Genomic DNA, 22717 nt, shown 5'->3' on the forward strand with positions numbered 1-22717 from the left:
CTTTGTTTTCCTAATCCCTAAAATCTGCAAGAATCCACGTAGGAGCTGAATTAGCTTTATCTCTCCACTTAACAAAATCCTTTTTTTTCAGGCAATACTGTTTTCAGCATTCAGCACCTATGCCAGATGATGAACCGTTTTAACAAATAAGGAGGGTTTTTTTTTTTAGCATAAATCTGGCCTCGGGAAAGATTAATCCTGGGAAGACGCCAGTGAATGTGTAGGCAGCTTCTCATTAAGAGCCAACATGGTTACTGTAAATGTTTGAGAGAAAAAGAATCTGTTCAGATTTTTTTTCTTGGAAAGCAAATTAAAATTTCAATCCAAAAATAATACGACAGTGAGATGTCTACCCAGGCATCTCTCCAAAACCAGCACAACTTCTAGACCTTTTTCTTCTTCTTCTTCTTAACAAATGAATAATTGAATAAAGGCAGAATGATGGATCGTCAAAGATTAAACAAGACCCAATATGGAAGGATGTCCTACTGTGCTGGTTTTGGGGGTGTTTTCCATCTCTACAAAAACCTTTCGCACACGCAGAATAAATTTAATGCCTGGAGAATCTTAGAGCAATAACCCAAAGTGGGTTTCATTCAGAGTCCCAAAGGTGCTTTTTCCAAAGGCAACTGGATTTTCTTTGTTTTTCCTTGAAGACATTTCGCTTCTCATCCAGGAAGCTTCTTCAAAATTGACAATGCTTTTTTGGATGAGAAGCGAAATGTCTTCAAGGGAAAAACAAAGAATATCCAGTTGCCTTTGGAAAAAGCACCACTGACAACCATGACAGTGATGGGATTCAAAAATCCCGGTTCTGTGGGTGTGACTTGGTGGGCATGGCTTGGTGGGCGTGGCAGGGGAAGGATACTGTAAAATCTCCATTCCCTCCCCACTCCAGGGGAAGGTTACTGCAAAATCCTTATTTCCTCCAGATCAGCTGGGACTCGGGAGGCAGAGAATAGATGGGGGCGAGGCCAGCCAGAGGTGGTATTTGCCGGTTATCCAAACTATTCAAAATTTCCGCTACCGGTTCTCCAGAACTGGTCAGAACCTGCTGAATACCACACCTCTGAACCATGACCTGGATGACAGAGAATCTCCATAGACATTTCATTCAGAGCTGCGGAATTAGGTATAGGTAGTCTTCCACTTATGACTGGTTACTTAATGATCCATCAAAGTTACAACAAACACACCAAACTCTACTTATGACCTGGCTTTGAAGTTCCAATAGCTGTCTCCCTGCAATCATGTGATAATATTTTGGGCATTCAATAACCAGCCCACAATTATGGCTGTTTGCAATGTCTGATGGTCACGTCACCATGATTGATGATGTTTCCCCAGAAACCGACATTTACTTCCGGTTTCCCGCAAAAACCATTTAGTAGCAAATAATAGGTTCACCTAATTACTGTGGCATTCACTTAATGGCATTTGCTTAATGACTACCAGATAAAAAGGTAGTAAAATTGGTCTGGTCACATGGAGAAAGCAATTATGTTGGGAAGAGTTAGTGGTAAAAGTAAACCAGGCTGCCAAAGAACCTGCGTGACTTATAATCAAAATTATGGGCTCAATTACAGTCATAAGTCATAATTACAGTCATAATTACAGTCAATTACAGTCATAAGTCAAGGACTACCTGTACCAGATATGAAAATAAACTGCTCAATATATACAACTTCCCAAATTTAACGGGACAGGAAGGCAATGGTGTTGGCTTTGGTGATTCATTCATACATCGCCCTTTATACTCTGCAATATCACTGGAGAAATAGCAGTAGCAATAGCACTTAGACTTATATATCACTTCACAGTGCTTTACACTCCTCTCTAAGCAGTTTACAGAGTCAGCATATAGCCCCCAAACAATCTGGATCCTCATTTTACCAACCTATGAAGGATGGAAGGTTGAGTCAACCTTGAGCCGCTCAGAGCTGAACTCCTGGAGTGAGCAGTGAGTTAGCCTGCAGTACTGCATTCTAACTAGTGTGCCACCACAGCTCTTAGCAATTATGCAAGTAATTATGTTGGGAAGAGTTAGTGGAAACTAGGCTGCCAAAGAACACAATGACTGGACACCAACAAAGCTGACACCAGCCAGAGCATAGAAAAACTCAAAGAACTAGTGCAAGATTGGAAGATATGGAGACATCTCGCCCATAGAGTCATCAAGAGTCTAACTCAACTGAATGGATATCATCATCATCATCATCATCATCATCATCATCATCATGACTCTGCAATTACTGCAACAACTCCACAGCATTACCCAGTGCTGCACAAATGCAGTGCAAATCCAAACTAAGGGTGCAAGATAGGTATAATAGCAGAACTTCTTCTGGGTCCTGTTGTCTATGCCAAGAGTGGTGATTTGCAATGGTGAAATAGAATGGAATGGAATGGAATGGAATGGAATGGAATGGAATGGAATGGAATGGAATAGAATAGAATAGAATAGAATAGAATAGAATAGAATAGAATAGAATAGAATAGAATAGAATAGAATAGAATAGAATAGAATTCTTTATTGGCCAAGTGTGATTGGACACGCAAAGAATTTGCCTTTGGTGCATATGCTCTCAGTGTACATAAAAGAAAAGATACATTCATCAAGAATCATAAGGTACTTAATGATAATCATAGGGTAGAAATAAGCAATCAGGAAACAATATCAATATAAATCGTAAGGATATCAGCAACAAAGTTACAGTCATACAGTCAGAACTGGAAGGAGATGGGTGGTGGGAACAATGAGAAGATTAATAGTAGTGCAGACTTAGTAAATAGTTCGACAGTGTTGAGGGAATTATTTGTTTAGCAGAATGATGGCGTTCGGGAAAAAACTGTTCTTGTGTCTAGTTGTTTTGGTGTGCAGTGGTCTATAGTGTCGTTTTGAGGGTAGAAGTTGAAACAGTTTATGTCCAGGATACGAGGGGTCTGTCAATATTTTCACAGCCCACTTTTTGACTCGTGCAGTATACAGGTCCTCAATGGAAGGCAGGTTGGTAGCAATTGTTTTTTCTACAGTTCTAATTATCCTCTGAAGTCTGTGTCTGTCTTGTTGGGTTGCAGAACCAAACCAGACAGTTATAGAGGTGCAGAAGTCAATATCTCAACATCAAACCTCCATTCCAGATAAAATGACTTTATTGGAAAGCAATAAAATTGAGTTGTGAGGTCTAATTTCTGGCTTTTACGTAGAGAAGGCTTTGTACAACTGCTAGATAAGTAATGGCCACATCACTTCTCAGTACTTTTGAAATAAACCACTTAGTTTAACTGGCAGAATGTTGATACTAAACAGATTTAGGTAGTTACTCAACTGCAGTCAAACATTTATGACATGGCTTTGAAATTTAAATTAGAAATTTCCTGGCGAAGACAAGTCTACCACGTTCCAATTTCAGTTTGGGTCCTTGCCAGAAATCTATCTACTACAGTTGAAACTTCAGTCTTAGTTCTTTCTGGAGCTTCTCTACAGATGAGATGAGGGCCAGCCCCTTAGGTTTCTGTTGTCTTAAGTAGCCACATTAAATGCTGCCCCTCCCTGTAATTTTAGGCTGGCTACTTCTTAGTGATTGTCTCAGCTTCAGCCTCCAGCAACGGTAGATATCTAATCCAGTGTTTCTCAATTTTGGCAACTTTAAGATATGTGGACTTCAATTCCCAGAATTCCCCTGCCAGCAATGCCCATGCATTTTAAAGCATGCTGGCTGTGGAATTCTGGGAGGTGAAGTCCATTCATCTTAAAGCATGCTGGCTGGGGAATTCTGGGAGGTGAACTCCACCCATCTTAAAGTGCATAGCTAAATGTCTATGGGGATTCTCAGTCATCCAGGTCACAGTTGTCACCCATCTTAAATCTGCCAAGGTTCAGAAACACTGATCTAGTCCATCTATGTTGGAACTACATACTGCGGTTCTGGATACAAAATTGTCAATTTGTTGCCTTACATGGAATTAACACAGCAAAGATGACTAAGAATGAAGTACTGGACTCCAGAGCCAGTGGTGGGTTTCAAATTTTTTTACTACCGGTTCTGTGGGTGTGGCTTGGTGGGCGTGGCTTGGTGGGCATGGCAGGGGAAGGATATTGTAAAATCTCCATTCCCACCCCATTCCATGGGAAGGATACTGTAAAATCTCCATTCCCTCCCCAATCCAGGGGAAGGATACTGCAAAATCCCCACTTCCTCCTGATCAGTTGGGACTTGGGAGGCAGAGAATAGATGGGGGCGGGGCCAGTCAGAATTTTTACCACCAGTTCTCCAAACTACTCAAAATTTCTGCTACCGGTTCTCCAGAACTGGTCAGAACCTGTTGAAACCCACCTCTGCTCCAGACATGTCACTAGAAGGCAAAATCGCGAAACTGCATCTCATTTACTTCTTCTTCTTTTTCTTCTTCTTCTTCTTCTTCTTCTTCTTCTTCTTCTTCTTCTTCTTCTTCTTCTTCTTCTTCTTCTTCTTCTTCTTCTTCTTCTTCTTCTTCTTCTTATTCTTATTATTATTATTATTATTATTATTATTAATTAAATTTTTATACCGCCCTTCTCTCGAAGGACTCAGGGCGGTGAACAGCCAAGATTAAAATACATACATGAAAATTAAAATAATTTAAAACATAATTAAATCAATTTGGCTTCCCCAATTTAAAACCCCTTACCCATAAAATTAATCAATTAAAAATTTTAAGCCAGCCCGGCTGGCTGAAATAGAAAAGTCTTCAGGGCCCAACTTCTACCATGTCATGAGGGGGAATTCACTGGAGAAAGCAATTATGTTTGGGAGAATTAGTGGTAAAAGGAAACAGGCTGCCAAAGAACACGGTGGCTGGACATCATCAAAGCTGACACCAGCCAGAGCATAGAACGACTCAAAGAACTACTGCAAGATTGGAAGATGTGGAGAGACTTGGCTCATAGATTCGACCGAATGGATAACATCATCATCAACAATTTACAAGCTTAAGATTTTGCATGGTGGCGTACATTTGATCATTTCTGATTCCTTTGCTGAAAGAACATATATCATTCTCCCTTTAAGTTACTCCATAGCTCCAAAACTATGCATACAATATGACTGGCTGCTTAGCAAATGTTCAAAAATATGACAGATTTCCCCAAAATGTACTTATGACATAAGTCTGAAGTTCTGATGGCTGCCCCTTTCTTGCAGTCATTAATCATATTTTCAATGCTTGACAACCAGCCCGCATTTACAACTGTATGACCACAATTCACAATTTTTTTTTGCTGAAAATTTACTTCCGGATTTTTGGCAAAACATCCCTTAGCAAACAATAGCAAAAGCCCTTAGACTTATATACCGCTTCATAGTGCTTTTACAGCCCTCTCTAAGCGGTTTACAGAGTCAGCATATGGCCCCCCAAAATCTGGAACCTTATTTTACCCACCTTGGAAGGATGGAAGGTTGAGTCAACCTTGAGTTACCTAAAAACCATAGCGTTCACTTAACAACTGACACAACCAAAGGTCATAAAATCAGTCGTCAGTCATATGATGAGCCACTTTACAACCGTCACAACTTATGACTCTAATTAGCAATCTCCATTATGGTCATGATTGGGTATTACTTGTGTATACAGCATATACATAGTATCAGTGGTGGGATTCAGCCAGTTCGCGCCACTTCGGGAGAACCGGTTGTTAACTTTCTGAGCAGTTTGGCAAACTGGTTGTTGGAAGAAATCATTAGGGCAGAGAACCGGTTGTTAAATTACTTGAATCCCACCACTGCATAGTATTCATATATAATGAATTTAAATCATTCACTGTTCTGGTTTAATCTGAATAGGAAAAACTGTGGAGAGCTTAAACTGCCTTATGTCTTGAACATGCTAACTTCCAACCATGTTTTATTTTGTTTTTGTCCAGGCTGATTTGTGCTCATTCCGATGAAATGACATACAGTGGTACCTCAGTTCTCGTCAGTAATTCGTTCCGGAAGACGTGCTGAATACTAAAACTGACAGGTACGGAGAAAAACCACATGATTTACCACGTGACTTTCTATTTCAGCCTGAAGAAATAGCAAGTCACAAGGCAGCCGGTATCAGCAGGATTTTCGTTTCACATCAACTACCAAGAGAAAGACGAGCGCCGTGACAAGATTTCTGCTTCGAAACACGTTGAGTACTGAATTTGACAAGTTTTGAAGCAATCAAATACCGAGGTATGACAATACTGGGGTTATACTGAAGGCTGAAGCAAATGTTTCTAATTGCCTTCTAGAAGTCACAATGGAGGAGAAGGAAAGGAAATCTGGAGTGCAGATGTAACGCTAAACTTTGACTTAGTCCTGCATCTCAATGCAACCACTGACTCAACTTGCAGATTAAGCTGTGAGGCATCTATCAGATTTCTGCTTGGACTTCTTTCAAGACGTTTACAAATTAGTGAGAAATCTTTCAGGAAAGAAGAAAACGTCTGGAGGAGAATTTCCAGATGCTGTTTCTTTTTCCCACCATCTTTTCCCCTAGGCAATACTTTTTTATCAGGGAAACTTTTAAGCCAAAAAGCTTTTTTTGCTTGTTTGTTTTAGGGTTTTTTTTAAATGCAAAACAATTGCCATCATGTACAGAAATTGTAGGATATCTTTCAGTGTGGATTTGATTTAAATTGAGTTGATTTAAATCACAATTTAAATCATGATTTAAATCACTAGTAAAAAGGCTTGATTTAAATCAACTCGATTTAAATCATAATTTTTAAAGAGCAACTGTCATCTCTGCTACTCATTTGACCCACTGTTGACTCACCGATAGTCCCAGTGTTGCAGAATATACAGCCTCATGCTACATAACTAAGCTCCGTTTCATGCTGAATAAACTAAATTATTTATGTATTTTAAATAGAAAACTATCTTATGATAGATTTTTACCCCAAAAGTTTTTTATTAAAATAAATTCGATAAAAATCAAAAAAATCCGATTTAAATAAAAAAAATCTGATTTTTTTAATTTTTTTAAAAAAATCATTGATTTTTATCCACCCTCATATCTTTGTTACTTTATGCAATTTTAGTGATATGTGCAATGTACATCTGCATGCAAGGTTGTGTGCAAAAGACACATGCGCATACCAATTTACCAATATTCTGTATTTGCATGTATGTAATTGCACAGAGCCCCTCTGAGCAAGATGGACGGTTTCTAAATTAAATAACATTAAATAAATAAATAAATAAATAAATAAATAAATAAATAAATAAATAAATAAATAAATCACTGTAACTCCAAAATAATCAAACTTCCATTCCTAGATGCAAAAATTACATTCATATTACATTGTTAGGTTGCATAAATTACTTTTTAATAGTTGCCTACAACTAAACCAATGACAAATTCCTTGTGTGTCCAATCACACTTGGCCAATAAAGAATTCTATTCTATTCTATTCTATTCTATTCTATGCTATTCTATTCTATTCTATTCTATTCTATTCCATTCCATTCCATTCCATTCCATTCCAGATTGTCCCTATCGTCTGACTGTAATCAAATTAAGCAGGTTACCGTTTCTGATTTTGCAACCTTTTTTGTGACAGTTGTTAAATGAATGTGGCAGTCATTAAACAAATCCATTGTTTGTATTGGGTTTTTGGTTTTTGTTTTTTTGCCAGAAACTGGAAATAAACACCCTAAATTGCAGTGAGGTGACACTGCAAATACCCGTAAATATTGATCATTTGCTAAGCACCCAAAATCATCACATGACTACAGAGGGAGGGAGGGAGGAACAACCATCAGAACTTTGAATCAGGGTCATAAGTAGCTCTGGGGAGATCTGTTGTAACTTTGAACAGTTGCTAAATGACCGGTTGTTGATTAAGGACTACTCGTATAGCTGTAGGAGAAGTCATCAGTTTAGAGTCCTTGCATTGCCACAAGAGATTCAAATCCAACCCCTCTTACATCCCGTTGCACCAATTTAGTGCTGACCATTAGTTGACCCAATTCTTCTCCAAGGGTGTCCAAACTTGGCAACTTTAAGACTTGTCGACTTCAGCTCCCAGAATTCCCTAGTCAACATGTCTGGCTGAGAAATTCTGGGAGTTGAAGTCCACAAGTCTTAAAGTTGCCACATTTGGAGATCCCTGTTCTTGTGTATAGGGTGTAATAATAAACCTTCTGTGCTTAATGAAGGATCTTGATTCTTTGTGCCTGACAATAGCCTTATCTTCAGTACGTACTTGGTTGGCTGAGAGACCAAAGCATCCTGATGCAGTCCATAACAGTGGTAGGCATTAAACGTTCCAGGTTCCATAGATACTCCTTCCACAGCTGCAAACTCTTTCTCAACCAAGCCAAACATCTCCATCATTTTAAATCCTAGAAACCAAAACAGAGAAGTATGTGTGTCATCTCTACTTCTTCATCAGAATGGGAAGTTAAATATGAGTTATGTAATGAAGAGTTTAGCAACTCAGGCACTGCAAATTCTTACCATCTGACAATTACTTGATAATTGCACAACTAGCAAAACATGACCTTATGCTTTCAATTTCCATTGTACAGGAAGTAGAAGAAGCTAATTAAGGAAAGACATACAGTATAGGTAGTCCTAGACTTACAACCATTTGTTTAGTGACCATTCAAAGTTACAATGGCACCGAAAAAAATGACTTATGACCGTTTTTCACACTTACAACCATTGTGGTATCCCTATCATGATCAAAATCCAAACATTTGCATTTATGATGGTTGCAGAATCCCAGGGTTCACGTTAATTTTGTTTAAATGCTTCTTCTTCCTTTCAACATTGGCCTCCAAATATAATTTCTTCACCCCAATTATGGTGCAGTGAAGGCGCCATGTAGAATGTAATATTATAAAGTTATTGTTAATTATTTATATTGGATATAGCCACTCCAATGGACTCTGGGTGGCTTACAAAATCCAAAAGCAGTAAAACGGTTAAAAGCATACAACACACACCGGGGCAAAACAACTAACACAATAACAAAAACCACTCCAAGATCTCATAAATAACCCAGAATATTAGACAAATCCCTCTCCATAGCTAAGCTGTAGCTATTGCAAGGAGATACACTATTTAAATATTACATTATTTATTCATTGCTTTAAAATGTAGGTAAAGGTAAAGGTTCCCCTCGCACATATGTGCTAGTTGTTCCCAACTCTAGGGGGCAGTGCTCATCTCCGTTTCAAAGCCGAAGAGCCAGCCTTGTCCAAAGACGTCTCCGTGGTCATGTGGCCGGCATGATTAAATTCCAAAGGCTCATGGAACGCTGTTACCTTCCCACAAAAGGTGGTCCCTATTTTTCTACTTGCATTTTTTACCTGCTTTCGAACTGCAAGGTTGGCAGAAATGAAAAATATACTTGTTTAATAAAAACATACCTGCTAAACTATTGCCCTCTTTATACACCAATGGACAAGCTGAAAAAAGCAAGAAAACAAATTATCTCTGAGAAGAAATAGTCATAATCCCAAATGTATTATATATTTTTATGAAAAACTGCATCAACCGCAAGAAATTAAAACATGTCAAAGCTTCAGAAGGTGGCCTGTAAACACAGCATTTTTTTTTAAGTGTCAATATTTTATCAAGCCTTCCTTTTGCCATGTTTCTTTGCACCGTAGTATTTCCTATAAACTTTAGATCTGTTTTGGGGCTATTGACTCTTCACCTTATTGAAGTAAATACAGCAATGTTGTCTTTGTTGTGATCAATGGAATTTCTCCATCTATTTTGAAAATCCAGTCTGGAAAGCTTTACAAACAAAGTCATCACCACTCTGTGGCTGCAGTTTGAGGGGAAGCAGATGTTTTGAAAACTAGCAGACATGTCTTTCTTTTGTGCAGCTGAGACAGGCAAGCAATCACTGCATTGTTACTCCTTTCGGCATTCAATAGCTCGCGATGACACTGCTATATAAATTGTAGCCATTAGAGGTAGTCCTCTTCTTACGACTGTAATGGAGCCCAGAATTTCCATTGTAAGTTGTGAGGGGCATAAGTCGAGACATGTGACCAAACTTGATTTTATGCCTTTTTTTTTGTGGCAACCATTAAGTGAACGCTGATCGCTAAATGAACATGGCAATCATTAAGCGAGCAAATGCGAGTTGAGCATTTCAGTATTCCTTTGGGTGTTTTTGCTGGAAACTGGCTAAAAAAGGTTGGAAACCAGGAAAATATGTCGTAAATCGTGGTCATGCGACCGCAGAATGCTGCAAATGGCTATTAAGATAATCCAGTTGCCAAGGGCCCCAAATGAATCCATCTGACCACAGGTGTTTGTGCAGTCATCAGAAGTCTGGATCTGGATTGTAAGTAGCTTTTGGGCAGTCCTTCATAATTTCAAACAGTTTTTAAGTGACTGGTCGTTAATCAAAGACTATCTATATTATATTGGGTGCTTTATTACTGCAATGTATGGTAGAAACACAAACCACTGAAGTAAAAACAAGGATAGAGAAAGCATTCTTCAAAATGAAAAAGGTCCTCTGCAGTCACGACATAAGCCTAAGATTGAAAATCAGGCCTGTCAGATGCTACATCTTTTCTATCCTGCTCTACGGAGTGGAGAGTTGGTCTCTGACAGAAAGCCACTTGAGAAGACTAGAAGCATTTGAAATGTGGATTTACAGGCGGCTGTTATGTATAAGTTGGGTTGAAAAATCAGAAATCAGGAGGTAATAAGCCGCCTGGGAAAGCCAAGGGAAATCATCAAAACCATTAAAAAGCAAAAGTTAAAATATTTTGGACATGTGATGCGACACCCAGAAAATTACAGCATACTTCATTTAATCCTCCAAGGGAAGATTGAAGGCAAACGAGGTCCAGGCAGAAGAACAATAGCATGGCTTCAAAATCTAAAGGACTGGTTTGGACAAAACTCAGCAGCACTTTTTCGTGCAGCTATTGATAAAAATAGGATCGCCAACATGATCGCCAACGTTAATATTAAATACGTACATACTGTACCTATACTAAAATGAATCAGGATGCCTTCTTTACATTTGCTTTTTTCTAAAATTGCTCAGTTTTTAAAATTATTCTCTTTTTTACTTGCAAATTGACCGTCATCATTGTCAAACAGCCAATTCTGTCTTTCTAAGTTTTTTTTTAAAAAAGACATTCTCTATGGGTTTCATCTTACCTTAGATAGAAGTATTCTATCCAACTTGGCGAAGTAGTTTTTACATGATGGGACCAGTTTCTTTCTTTCTATACATTATATGTTCTTAATTAACTTAATTATAGTAGTACATTTGAAATTGTTATTAGTTATTTTGAGCACCATCCAAATTGTCTATAAATGCAACATACACTTCTATAATGCTACCATCAAGTGCACACTTATCTGGGAGAAAACATTAAACTTAATGGGTCCTACTTTTAAGTACATATGAAGAGAAACAGGATGTTGTACACCATCATTCTGAAGATCAAATTAGCAAAGTGCATTTTTTTAAAAAAAAAATTGTGGCAATAGGCAGGAAGAAGTAAAGAAACAACTGCTAACTTGCAGAGGCTGTTTCACAGACAAAAGTGATCAGCTCATCTTCAATCTTTTTGAAGGCATCAAAGTCATCCACAAAGAACACATGTCTGTCGCTCGGCTTGCTGCCAATGTTAACCAGTTCTGCGTAATCAGCATCTGCAACTCCAATGGCAAATATACTGAATCCTGGGGAAGGAAGAAAACATTCCCGGGATCAATCAATTGGTAAATATATAAATAAAAGTTGAATATATATTTTATTAATCTAGTTGAAGCTTCCTCTGTTGTGGCCCACCAGCAGCCAGCAGAGCTGGCAGCAGATTCGGACAGTGAGGAGGCTGGGGAGGAATATGGGCCAGTCCTGGAGTCTGGGGAAGGCTCAGATGATGGCTCTAAGTCGGAGGCAGAGAGAGGGCCAAGGCCATCTGGTAGTTTTTTGCTGCCTCCGGAGTCTCCGGAGTCTGACATCAGCGAGGCAGAAGAACAGCGTGAGCATGTTCCCAGTGTGTGCATGCGCAGAGCTGCCAGGAGACAGGAACAATTAAGGAAACAGGGTCGACTTGGGAGTTAGGCTTGGAGATGATTGGCCCCTCCCATAAGACATAAAAGAGAAGCGAACAGGACATGAGCTTTTGCAGGAAGCAATTAGTTCATCTGGCTGGTTCAAGATTTGAAAATTCTGTTTGTGACTCTGTGCCAGGTTTGGCCTTGCCCTGCGTCTGGAAATTAGCTCGCTGGCAGCGTTCCACATGAGATGGGTGGGTGTTGATAACCTTCCTCTGAAAGACTGTTTATCAAGCCTTGCGGACTGTAAATGAAAGTAATTTACAGCCGTATGAATTAAAGAGGTTTGGCGGGACTAAGATTGTGCTTTATACTTTCTAAGGAAATCTAGGTCAGAACATCCTCAGCCCATCTCTTCCAAATGTCCTAGACTGGATAATTCCTCTAAGACATGGGTGTCCAATCTTGGCAACTTTAAGACTTGTGGACTTCAACTCTCAGAATTCCCCAGCCAGGCTGGAAATTCTAGGAGGTGAAGTCCACAAGTTTTAAAGTTGCCAACACTGGACACCCCTGATCTAAGAGAATGGTGGGTATTTATAGTTCAATACATACAGAGGGTAGATGGGGAAAGATTGCTCTAGCTACTTCTTGGGCCAAATCTAGTTTTCTCCAAGGGCCAGAACAGGTCATAAATAACCTCCTTGCTCTTATCAACACCATCTGTTTATTCTTTCTGCATATTCAGAAAAGGATTGGTTTTGGCATCCTATTCCCTTTGGCTGGCCAAGTTTATTTTAGGAACAGAAATGACCCATGTCTGAGTCAAATGGATAAAGAAGCATATTTCCCTTATTTCTCTCAATAATACATGATCTAACACTAACATTTGCCCCGCCAGCATATCACTATTGTAAGATGGAGCATTTTAGGAGTGAAATTACAGGAGTTATACCTCCAACTAAACTTGGGTCCACCGGGTTGAAGAAGGCGATTGTAAACACTAATTTGGAAGCTGATTCTGTGGAAGGTTTGCTTCTGAGGAACATGCCATATATGTGTTTGTGGCATCTAAGTGTCCAGTTAGCTAACAGATATGCAAAGAATTGGAGATCATATATACTACACCATTATTTGCTCAATCATGATTTATTGAATAAACTATAACTGGATAAGTTCACAAAATATATTAACAGTCATCTATTTATTTACCATAGAAGGCCAGGCACATTTGTATCAAACGGATGACATTGTGAAGGTTTCCTAAGAAAATGAATTCTTACCATCTAGTTGCATCTCTCTGGAAACTTGGTTCACGTCGTCTTGAGATCGTCCATCTGTGATCACTACTAAAACTTTTGGGATTCCCTTCCTGGTCCCAGACTCCAAAGTAAATAAGATCTGTTGTGCATGTTTAATTGCTCTGCCTGGGAAGGAAGGAAGGAAGGAAGGAAGGAAGGAAGGAAGGAAGGAAGGAAGGAAGGAAGGAAGGAAGGAAGGAAGGAAGGAAAAATTATCATGTAACGTTAAACTACTATTGTTTGTCTAAGAAAAGTTTTAATGAACTCAACTTTGTAAACTCTACCTCTTCTCTTCCGGCAATTCAACCCACCTGTTTTGGTGTTTCCCCCTTTGTAGGCTATATGCTGAATGGCATCTAGTAGAGTTTCTTTGCTTCTGTAGGCATTCAATTTAAATTCTGTCCTCGTATCATCACTAAACTGGGCAATTGCCACCTGAATAAGAAAGATACCTTTCTTATGTACACAATTTAGCAAAAGGAGTTTTCTCTTTTTTAATCCCAGTCTGTGAATCAGTTATGGGAAAAAGCATGAAGCAGGAAGGTCATTTCAGAAAAAGATGGCTGGTTATCAAACTAAAGAAAGTGTGAAATTTTTCTCCCTTTCTCAAAATATTAGAGTCATGCAAAGAAGTTAATTGGTTGGAGATTTAGAACAGACAAAAGGGTACCTTTTCAACTAAATCAGGGGTCTCCAAATGTGGCAATTTTAACATTTGTGGACTTCAACTCCTAGAATTCTCATGGCTAGCTGAGGAATTCTGGGAGTTGAAGTTCACAAGTATTAATTGTCAAGTTTGGAACCCCTGATCTAGATCATGATTAACTTGGATGAAAAAAATACAGTTTAAAAACTATGAGCAAAGAGTCTTTGTGTTGGAATAGAAATGTGGAAAATAAACCTTTTTTCAGATTTATTATTTCAGTTCATTCGGTGTGACTATATTTTGATACAATTGAAAACATTTCACGCTAACTTTAAAATGTTCATATTCTCAATGAATCGTCTCTCTTGCTCACCTGAGTTCCATCGGGACCAATCTTGTCAAGAGCACCAACAGTGCTATATAGAAAGCCAATTATTTTGTTGAAATTTGCATCTCCAATACTCCAAGATCCATCCACTAAAAATACCAGGTCGGCCTTTGCAGCTTTGCAAACTACAAAAATGCACAAAGTACTTTGAAATTAAAAAAAAGAAACTCTGACTCAATGTGGCAGAAACATGTTCACATACACAAATAGTTTCCCTTATTTTGACAAACGTTTATTCTTCGTAATAGACAACAAGCTACTCTTTATTTTTGTACATTTCTCCACAAATTTCCCAGTTCTAGTAAGCATTCTATCAAGGTATACAAATTAATTTACGTACTTTAATTTCATGTCTTATTTGCAATTTTTGATTTAGTTTTCCTAATCAAATACAACTACTTTGGTCTTTAATAGTCGCTTAGTGGTGAGATGGATAACATGTACAATAAATAATAAAAATTTAATGTACAGATCCAATTATCTTTTCATCCTACAGTCTAACATTGCAAATCATTCAGCTTCTCAGCCAATAACATAGCTATGTTTCCATAGAAAAGTAATGCATATTCATGTTCAAACAAACACTAATATCTAATATTCAAATATCACGCAAACATCCATTCTACATTTATGCATAAAGACTTTGAATAACCGAGGGACCAATGCCAAATCATTTGTTAAACATTTTATTGCAATGATGGTGAACCTTTTTTCTGCCACGTGCCAAAAGTGGGGGGGAGCGTGGGGGAGTCACGCGTGCGCGTGGCCACACCGATAATTCAATGTGCCACGCCCCCACGCATGCATGTGCAACCCCCGTGCATGCGTGTGCATGCCCCCCCGTGCTCCCCCCGCTTTTGGCTCGCAATGGCATGGTGGGCCCGGTAGGCCCGTTTTTTTTGCCCTCCCCAGGCTCCAGAGCCTTTCTAGGAGCCTGGTGAGAGCGAAAAACGGGCCTTCCCCAACCTCCCGGAGGCCCTCCGGAGGCTGGAAACAGCCTGTTTCCCGACTTCTGGTGGGCCCAAAAGGCCTGAAAATCAGCTTGTGTGCACTAGAACTGAACTATGGCAACGCTTACGTGCCCACCGATATGGCTCCACATGCCACCTGTGGCACGCGTGCCATAGGTTCGCCATCACTGTTTTATTGATTCTCAAAGATGCTTTACTTCCCTGATACGACACTCTAAGTGACTCATCAGGCTTTTAGCTCCAGACTTGCTAAGAATTTTTCATAATTCACTCCAACTCACTTCATCATTCATTATCTCAAAATCAACAAGCATGAAATACAACTTCTTCCTTATATTCATGTTTCTTAATGACGTGCTAACTGCAAAAATTTGGCTTGAAACTACCAATTAATCGTATGTGCCATATTTAGAGCCCTTTGTCACTCTTGTGTCCCACACTAGTTTTTCTCACTCTTTCATCATGAACTACCAAAAGAATTGTGCTTTTTGATCATTTCTTTTTCACATTTTCTTTTAAATGCTCCTATGTTTAAACTACATATTTAAAACAAAGATCATCTTCAAGCAAAACAGATACTGTACCATTCTAATTCATTCTTGGGCCCCAAATGATATAACCACTTTTTCTGTACTTCCTTGCCCACCCATATTTTTATGCCAAGAAGAGGTTGGCTTGCAAGCCAACATAATGTTATCCTTATCCCAATAACCAGAGTTACATGTAGCACACTAATATACAGGTAGTCCTCAGCTTACAATCATTCATTTAGTGACCATTTGAAGTTATGACAGGGCTGAAAAATGTTATCGCGTGACCATTGCAGTTATCCCTGAAGTCACCTGATCTCAATTTGGGTGTTTGGCAACTGGCTTGTATTTATAAATTTTGCAGCATCCTGCGGTTACTTGTGACATTCCTAGCTGGCTTCCGACAACAAAAGTCCCTATTTGTTAAATGACCAGGGTGATTTGCTTAACAGCAAAAACAGTTGTAAAATTGGGCACGGTTCATTAACCGCATTGCTTAGAGATCAAGTTCCGGTTCCAATTGTGGTCAAAATTCAAGGACAACCATATTATAGTTAAATAACCTTTTTTTAAAAAAAATCTCTTAGCATTGTCTTTACATAAAGATTACCTTCCTTTGCTGGAGGAATCGTAGGCTGTGGAGTGGTGGTTGGAGGAGTTGGTGGTGGCTCAGTTGGGTATGGCACTGAAAATGGAGAAAAGAAAAGTTAGAAAGAATTATGTAGCGATGGTAGTTGATATACTGTATACACCTTACTGAGATGTTTGGAGAGCAAGAATAAAGTAAAAAAACATTGTCCTAAGCACAGCTACCAAGATCCCACTTATAGAGATCTGAAGACCTTCTTCAAATTCAAAATCTGGTCATCCCTAGGAACTGGAGCTAGTATTTAGTCTACTGATCGATCAGAGGCAGAAAAGTAAGTTCCTACTAATGATACTAGGCCTATCCATAGCATCTGCTAATCACAAGTGCTCATCTTCAATGTTTGAACAAGAATCTGAAATGTGACTCTCCAAAATTCCAACTAATATAGATATCAATCTCACTTCATGAAGCTCCTAATTCCAGCTATAGTCTCTGATGTTATGTATATCAAAAGAAACTATAACAAAAAAATCAGAAAATTAGATACGAAGATGGAATCTCTGTTTACTTCTGACAACTAATACATGAACTATACTCAAGTCAATATTATATACAAAATGATCCACTTACGTGTTGCCTCTATTATACTGATGGCAGGTCCTTCTAATTCCTGAATTTGTGAATAAACACTGATATTATATTTTGTGTCAGGAAAAAGTTGAAAGAAGCAATGCCTAGATGCCCCCCAACCTAAAGGTTCTTCTTCTATTGCCCCATCTGAAAGTAGAGAGAGAACATTAAATGATCAGGACTTTATTGTTGTTTTCTAGCACACATAACACAATAAAGAACAATACCCTAAACACAAGTATATATATATTTTTTTTAATTTGATTTATATGCCGCCCTTCTCCGAAGACTCAGGGCGGCTTACAATGTGCTCAGCAATAGCCTTCATCCTTTTGTACATTTATACAAAGTCAGCTTATTGCCCCCACAAACTGGGTCCTCATTTCACCTACCTTAGAAAGGATGGAAGGCTGAGTCAACCTTGAGCCTTGGCGAGATTCGAACCCTGCAGTAATTGCAGGCAGCTGGTCTTAATAAGCTTAATAACAGGGTGCCTTAAACCCATGTACCACCAAGGCTCTTTTGAACTGTGATTTCCCACAGGAAGGAGGACTATGTATATGGACATGAATGGTTTTTGTTTCTGATATTTCTTCATTATAATGTATCTAATCAACTAATGTCAGCCTTTCAGTATATCAGATCAAAAAACAGAATCTTGCAAGGCTGAGTATGCTTTTCTCTCTTTCTTCTCATATTCCAGTGAATCAGAGAGAAGTTAGCCTGAATCTCTTCCAAACAATATCTAGTTTTCCAGGACTTAAGGAATGCTTCATCTCTCTTTGCTTGTACAATGGCTCTTTCCTTCAAGGTTATGTCCCTGATGCTTTGGGAAGCATGTTTGGAATTTTAAGAGTAAACTGTGGGCGTGTAAAATGGTGGCCGTGGTGGCTTGCTCATTTTACAAAATGGCTGCTATGATAGGCATGGAAATCAAATAGTCTTATTAACCACCTAGCATTGGTCGTTGCCATTTTTATGTTTGAAAAACACCAACTCCTCACATATTCACTTTTAATTAAAAGAAGAAGGGCTCTTTTTTTAGCAAGACTACTAAGCTCCAAAGGAGATGTCTTCAGGTACATTTGTGTCTCAATACCATGATGGAGATATCAGACTATGGCCGTAATGAAGACCTCAGATTGCTACCAGAATACTTAGTCTTTTAAGAGGACAGTTTCAACAGTTCAGATCTTTTGACTACATAACTCTTGCTTTTCAGATAAGGGGAGACCCATAGCTGAATGTCTTCTCATGTCAAATTGGGAGTGTTTTGCTGGTTTCAGGTGTGGCTCGGTGTTAATAAAGACAGAGTCCAAGTATTTGTCTCAATAAGCTCTATGTGTTTATTCAGCTGAATAAAGATGGAGCCCCTCATAGCAAGAGGGAACCCTGAACACACTTTGACACTCATATTTATATGTTTGCTATATTGTCCACTTCTCCACCCCAGAAAGACAGACACACGCCACCCAAACAAGCTGACACACTCTACATAAGATAAAGAAGTACTGAAATAGCCATCCACCTCCCTTGGAGGTCCTCCAAGGATATCGGTTGTCACCTCAGGGACATTCCTGAGGATGTCCTGAGGAACTTTTCATGACCTTGAAGGCTACAGAGGTAATGGTGACATTGGCACATATGCTCCCTCAAGACTGTCAATAGAAACATTAGATTCCTGGTCAACAGGAGCACCTTAATATTTGAGCAACATATGCATCATATATTAACTTACCATTAAGAGATTCTATTACAATTCTGTAAGCAGTCGCGTGTCTGTGGGGCTGCCATTGGGCACATAAACTCGTCATTCGGGTTTGATAAGCTCCTAAGTTTGTCACACCCAAATACACTGCAAAAAAAAAAAAATACAAATACAATATTATTCATGTTTTTTATCAATTCCATCAGACAGGAAAAAGGCATATTTTGTCACGATTTGGATATCAGAGGAACCATAGTTCTTGCTTAGTGGAATTTCTCTTATAAGCAAGAGGTGAACTTTTAATGTTATGCCAAAATCTGCCTTGCAGATTCTGACACGTTTTCCATTTCTGGAATAAATGGAAGAAAGAAATGGAAGAAAGAAGGTTTTGTTCTTCTGTCGCATTGCATCGATGATGCGTTAAGCATAGCTGATAGTTGGAGATAGTAGTGGAGTTTCATATTACAGATCTTGCCATCATTCTAAAGACTCCCTTGCTGTCCACACCACCCAGTTTGAAAGAATCTGCAGCAGAAATGTCCTCATTTCTAAATTGTGAGAAATGCTATGGACTGCTAGAGACAGGGCTGCAGAGAAGAACCCACCCCCCACCTCTTGGTCATCTGGTCACCCAAACATCAGACTCAAAGCTATGAGACTCTCATGAACGTTTTATTTTCCTCTGAAATACATGAGAAGAACATGCTCTCTTACATCAGCCGGCAGAAGAAATTTTCATTTAAACCCCGAGAATGGGAAACAGAAGGAGACATGACAAGGGGAGGGATTGAGGCATAATATCTGAAATCCTTCAAAGATTTTGGAGAAAGGAACCCCAGAATCATACTTTAGTCACATTACTCTTCTCTTTATAGGTTGTGGACTCCTCACTGATCACAATTTAGACATTTGTGTTTGCACAACGCGCTTAACCAGGAAAGTTAGGAAAAGGGGGTTAACATTTACCAGGTTTCAAATATCCATAATGGTACAAGTTTTCAAAACTATTCCAAAGAATGGAACTGACCACTTCTTAGTAATCAAAAAGAGGTGTATTAAAATGGACCTGATTTTTAAAAGGTGACCTTCCACTTTCTGTTCCAAATGAAAAATATTCAACAGAGACCCTCGCTCTTTGTGTCATACCCAGATTATAACTCCTTACTAAAGCAAAGGCTAAAGGAATCAGTGAAACATGATCCGTGGAAAAAAAGATTCTAAAAAACCCCAAGGTTCTTACATGTCTTGGCAACACCTGTTAAGGCTTCACTAAATCCAGTCGTGTAAGAAGCAAATACTTTAACATTATACTCTGTTCCACTAAGCAAATTCAAGATAAGGATAGTGTTGACGTCATCACCCACAAAGGTTTCAAGTGCTGGTCCAGAAACTGAAAGAAATAAGAGAGGAATTTGATGAACAAGGTTTTTCTCCCCCATAACACTGCATTTGGGTTAAAGCAGTGGTGAAATCCAATTTTTTTTACTGCCGGTTTTGTGGGCATGGCTTGGTGGGCGTGGTGTGGTGTGGTGTGGCTTGGTGGGTGTGGCTTGGTGGGCGTGGCAGGCGAAGGATACTGCAAAATCCCCATTCCCTCCTCACTCCTGGGGGAAGGATACTGCAAAATCCCCATTCCCTCCCCACTCCTGGGGGAAGGATATTGCAAAATCTCCATTCCCACCCAACTCTGGGGCCAGACAGAGTTGGTATTTGCCGGTTCTCCAAACTACTCAAAATTTCCGCTACCAGTTCTCCAGAACCTGCTGGATTTCACCCCTGGGTTAAAGATGCTGGGAAGTTCCATTATTACTTTCTAATCCACAAAAGTGATCCTTAATTTGAAATCAAGAATAACTAGCAAGAGGCCTATAATGACACAATAAATAAATTTGATATATAAATATCATCTATTCGGTATTTATTTATTTATTTGTTTAATATTTATTGTATTTTTATCCCACCTTTATTGCTTTATAAATAATTCAAGGCAGTGAACTTACACAATCCACCTTCCTCCTCCTATTTTCCCACAACAACCACCCTGTGAAGCGGGTGGGGCTGAGAGAAAATGACTGGCCCAAGATCATCCAGCTGGCTTCCATGCCCAAGGCAGGACTAGAACTCACAGTCTCCTGGTGATTGGTCCAAAGTCACTCAGCCAGCTTTCATGTTTAAGGCAGGACTAGAACTCACAGTCTCCTGGTTTCTAGGCCAGCATTTAACCATTACAGCAAACTGGCTCTTTCATGTTTATTCAGAGATCATTTGTTTGTTTTACACGCTCTAATCTCTGAACTTCAGGAAAACAAGGAGAAACAATTCTTAAATATTTCTTTGTTTAGGAGAGCTGTAAAAAGCTGACTCTTCTCTCGAGCTTTTGCTGAGGGTGAGGGAGACCCTTTGTTTCATCATGCTTGCGAGTTTTATGTTTCATTTATTTCGTTGTAATTTCTTGGATTGTTGTGGGTTGCCAGAATCATGGAATATTGGGCAGCATACAAGCTTAATAAATTATTATTTTGTTATTTGTTTTTTCCACACCCTCAAAAATCCAGCAGCTTTTTTCCCCGTTACAAAAAGAAAATGTATCTTGTTATCTTATCTGTGTAGAGAAGAATAATTTGGTGAGAATTAGGAGGGAACATTATTTGCACAAAATATAACTTAGGTAAATAACATATAAATCAGTGATGGTTAACTTTTTTGTTGCCACATGCTGAAAGCGCGCATGCCCGTGCACCCATAATGCAATGCACGGGCGAGCTCCGTGAGCCCCGCCTCCCCAGTGCATGTACACTCAATCCCCCGTGCGTGCCCCACCCCCTGCACATGCACACATGACCCCCAGTGCTCCCCGCCCTCCCATGTATGCATGCATGATCCCTCATGCTCCCCCACCCCGTGCATGTGTGCATGACCCCTGAACATGCACACGTGACCCCCCATCCCCCCACACATATGACCCCCCATGTGTGCCCCGTCCCCCACGTATGCACACACATCTCTCGCATGCGCCCCCTCGCACATGAGCAGCAGAGACCCGAAAACCAGCTGGCTGGTGGGAGGCGGGAGGCCCGCACATGTGCGGTGGAGCTGAGCTGGGGAGATGGCCCACGTGGCCACAGAGAGGGCTCTGCGTGCCACTTGTAGCACATGTGCCATAGGTTCGCCATCACAGGTATAAGTAAAGCAGACAGGCAAATATTTCAAGCACTCACTATTCACAGGTTTATATACAATCCTATACCCCATTGTGGGGGATCGAGGTGCATCCCAGCTAATCCTTAATCGGTTGTACCATTCATCAGAGACTTTCAGATTTTGTGGAGGAGAAAGAGGCACTAAGGAGGGAAAAAAGCACATTCTAAGTTATATTTTTTCTCAAAATATATTTTTTCTCAAAAAATCCCAGAGAAACAGCTTAATTAAATACAAGCAGTTGCCTATATTTGAGCCTTCACAACTTTGTACTCACAAGTTTTTCCCGGAGCTGACAAACTGACTCCTTCTCCATCAGCATAGATTGGGGTGACCATAATTTTGTATTCGGTGTCTGAGAGCAAAGGCTGAAGAAGTAAATTGTTTTGTCTCGCGGGGACTGTAACCTGGATGGAAGAAACATTAAAAACAAATATTACAACTGCATCGTATGATGTCTTTCAGGCTTGACTGTAATAAAAAACAAAAAAACATGCAGAGAACACAGAGCAACTTTGTGTTCAGGCATACATCTGTGTATTTTGTTATATGTGAGTTTTTCAGAACTTGATATTGTCAAAGTTTCTTGCAAACATAAAATCCAGAAGCACACACAGATAACTGATTCAGCTGGATTCATTAACTTCTTTATATACATAATAACAGATGAAATAAATTTTACAATGCCAATAGTTGATTCTTCAATGTGGTAGAAGTTATAGGCAGAACTCAAGGCAGGAGAGAACAGTTAGT

General features: G+C 39.4%; 1 protein-coding gene across 1 annotated transcript in view; it reads right to left on the reverse strand.

Annotated features, from left to right (window-relative positions):
* Positions 1 to 22717, reverse strand: part of COL14A1 (collagen type XIV alpha 1 chain) — a 143459-nt gene that overhangs the window by 60564 nt on the left and 60178 nt on the right. The window contains exons 19-30 of the mRNA XM_070942037.1: positions 22242 to 22371; positions 21985 to 22107; positions 20007 to 20156; positions 18797 to 18913; positions 17059 to 17205; positions 16450 to 16524; positions 14324 to 14463; positions 13616 to 13739; positions 13287 to 13430; positions 11521 to 11685; positions 9390 to 9428; positions 8219 to 8357 (exon numbers count right to left, since the gene is read on the reverse strand). Coding sequence (XP_070798138.1) covers positions 8219 to 8357; positions 9390 to 9428; positions 11521 to 11685; positions 13287 to 13430; positions 13616 to 13739; positions 14324 to 14463; positions 16450 to 16524; positions 17059 to 17205; positions 18797 to 18913; positions 20007 to 20156; positions 21985 to 22107; positions 22242 to 22371 — 1493 coding nt within the window. The remainder of the gene's footprint in view (positions 1 to 8218; positions 8358 to 9389; positions 9429 to 11520; positions 11686 to 13286; positions 13431 to 13615; positions 13740 to 14323; positions 14464 to 16449; positions 16525 to 17058; positions 17206 to 18796; positions 18914 to 20006; positions 20157 to 21984; positions 22108 to 22241; positions 22372 to 22717) is intronic.

Source organism: Pituophis catenifer, unplaced genomic scaffold (genome assembly GCF_029215685.1).
Source record: "Pituophis catenifer annectens isolate HBS135680 unplaced genomic scaffold, rPitCat1.0.hap2 SCAF_3, whole genome shotgun sequence".
Lineage (NCBI taxonomy): Eukaryota > Metazoa > Chordata > Lepidosauria > Squamata > Colubridae > Pituophis > Pituophis catenifer.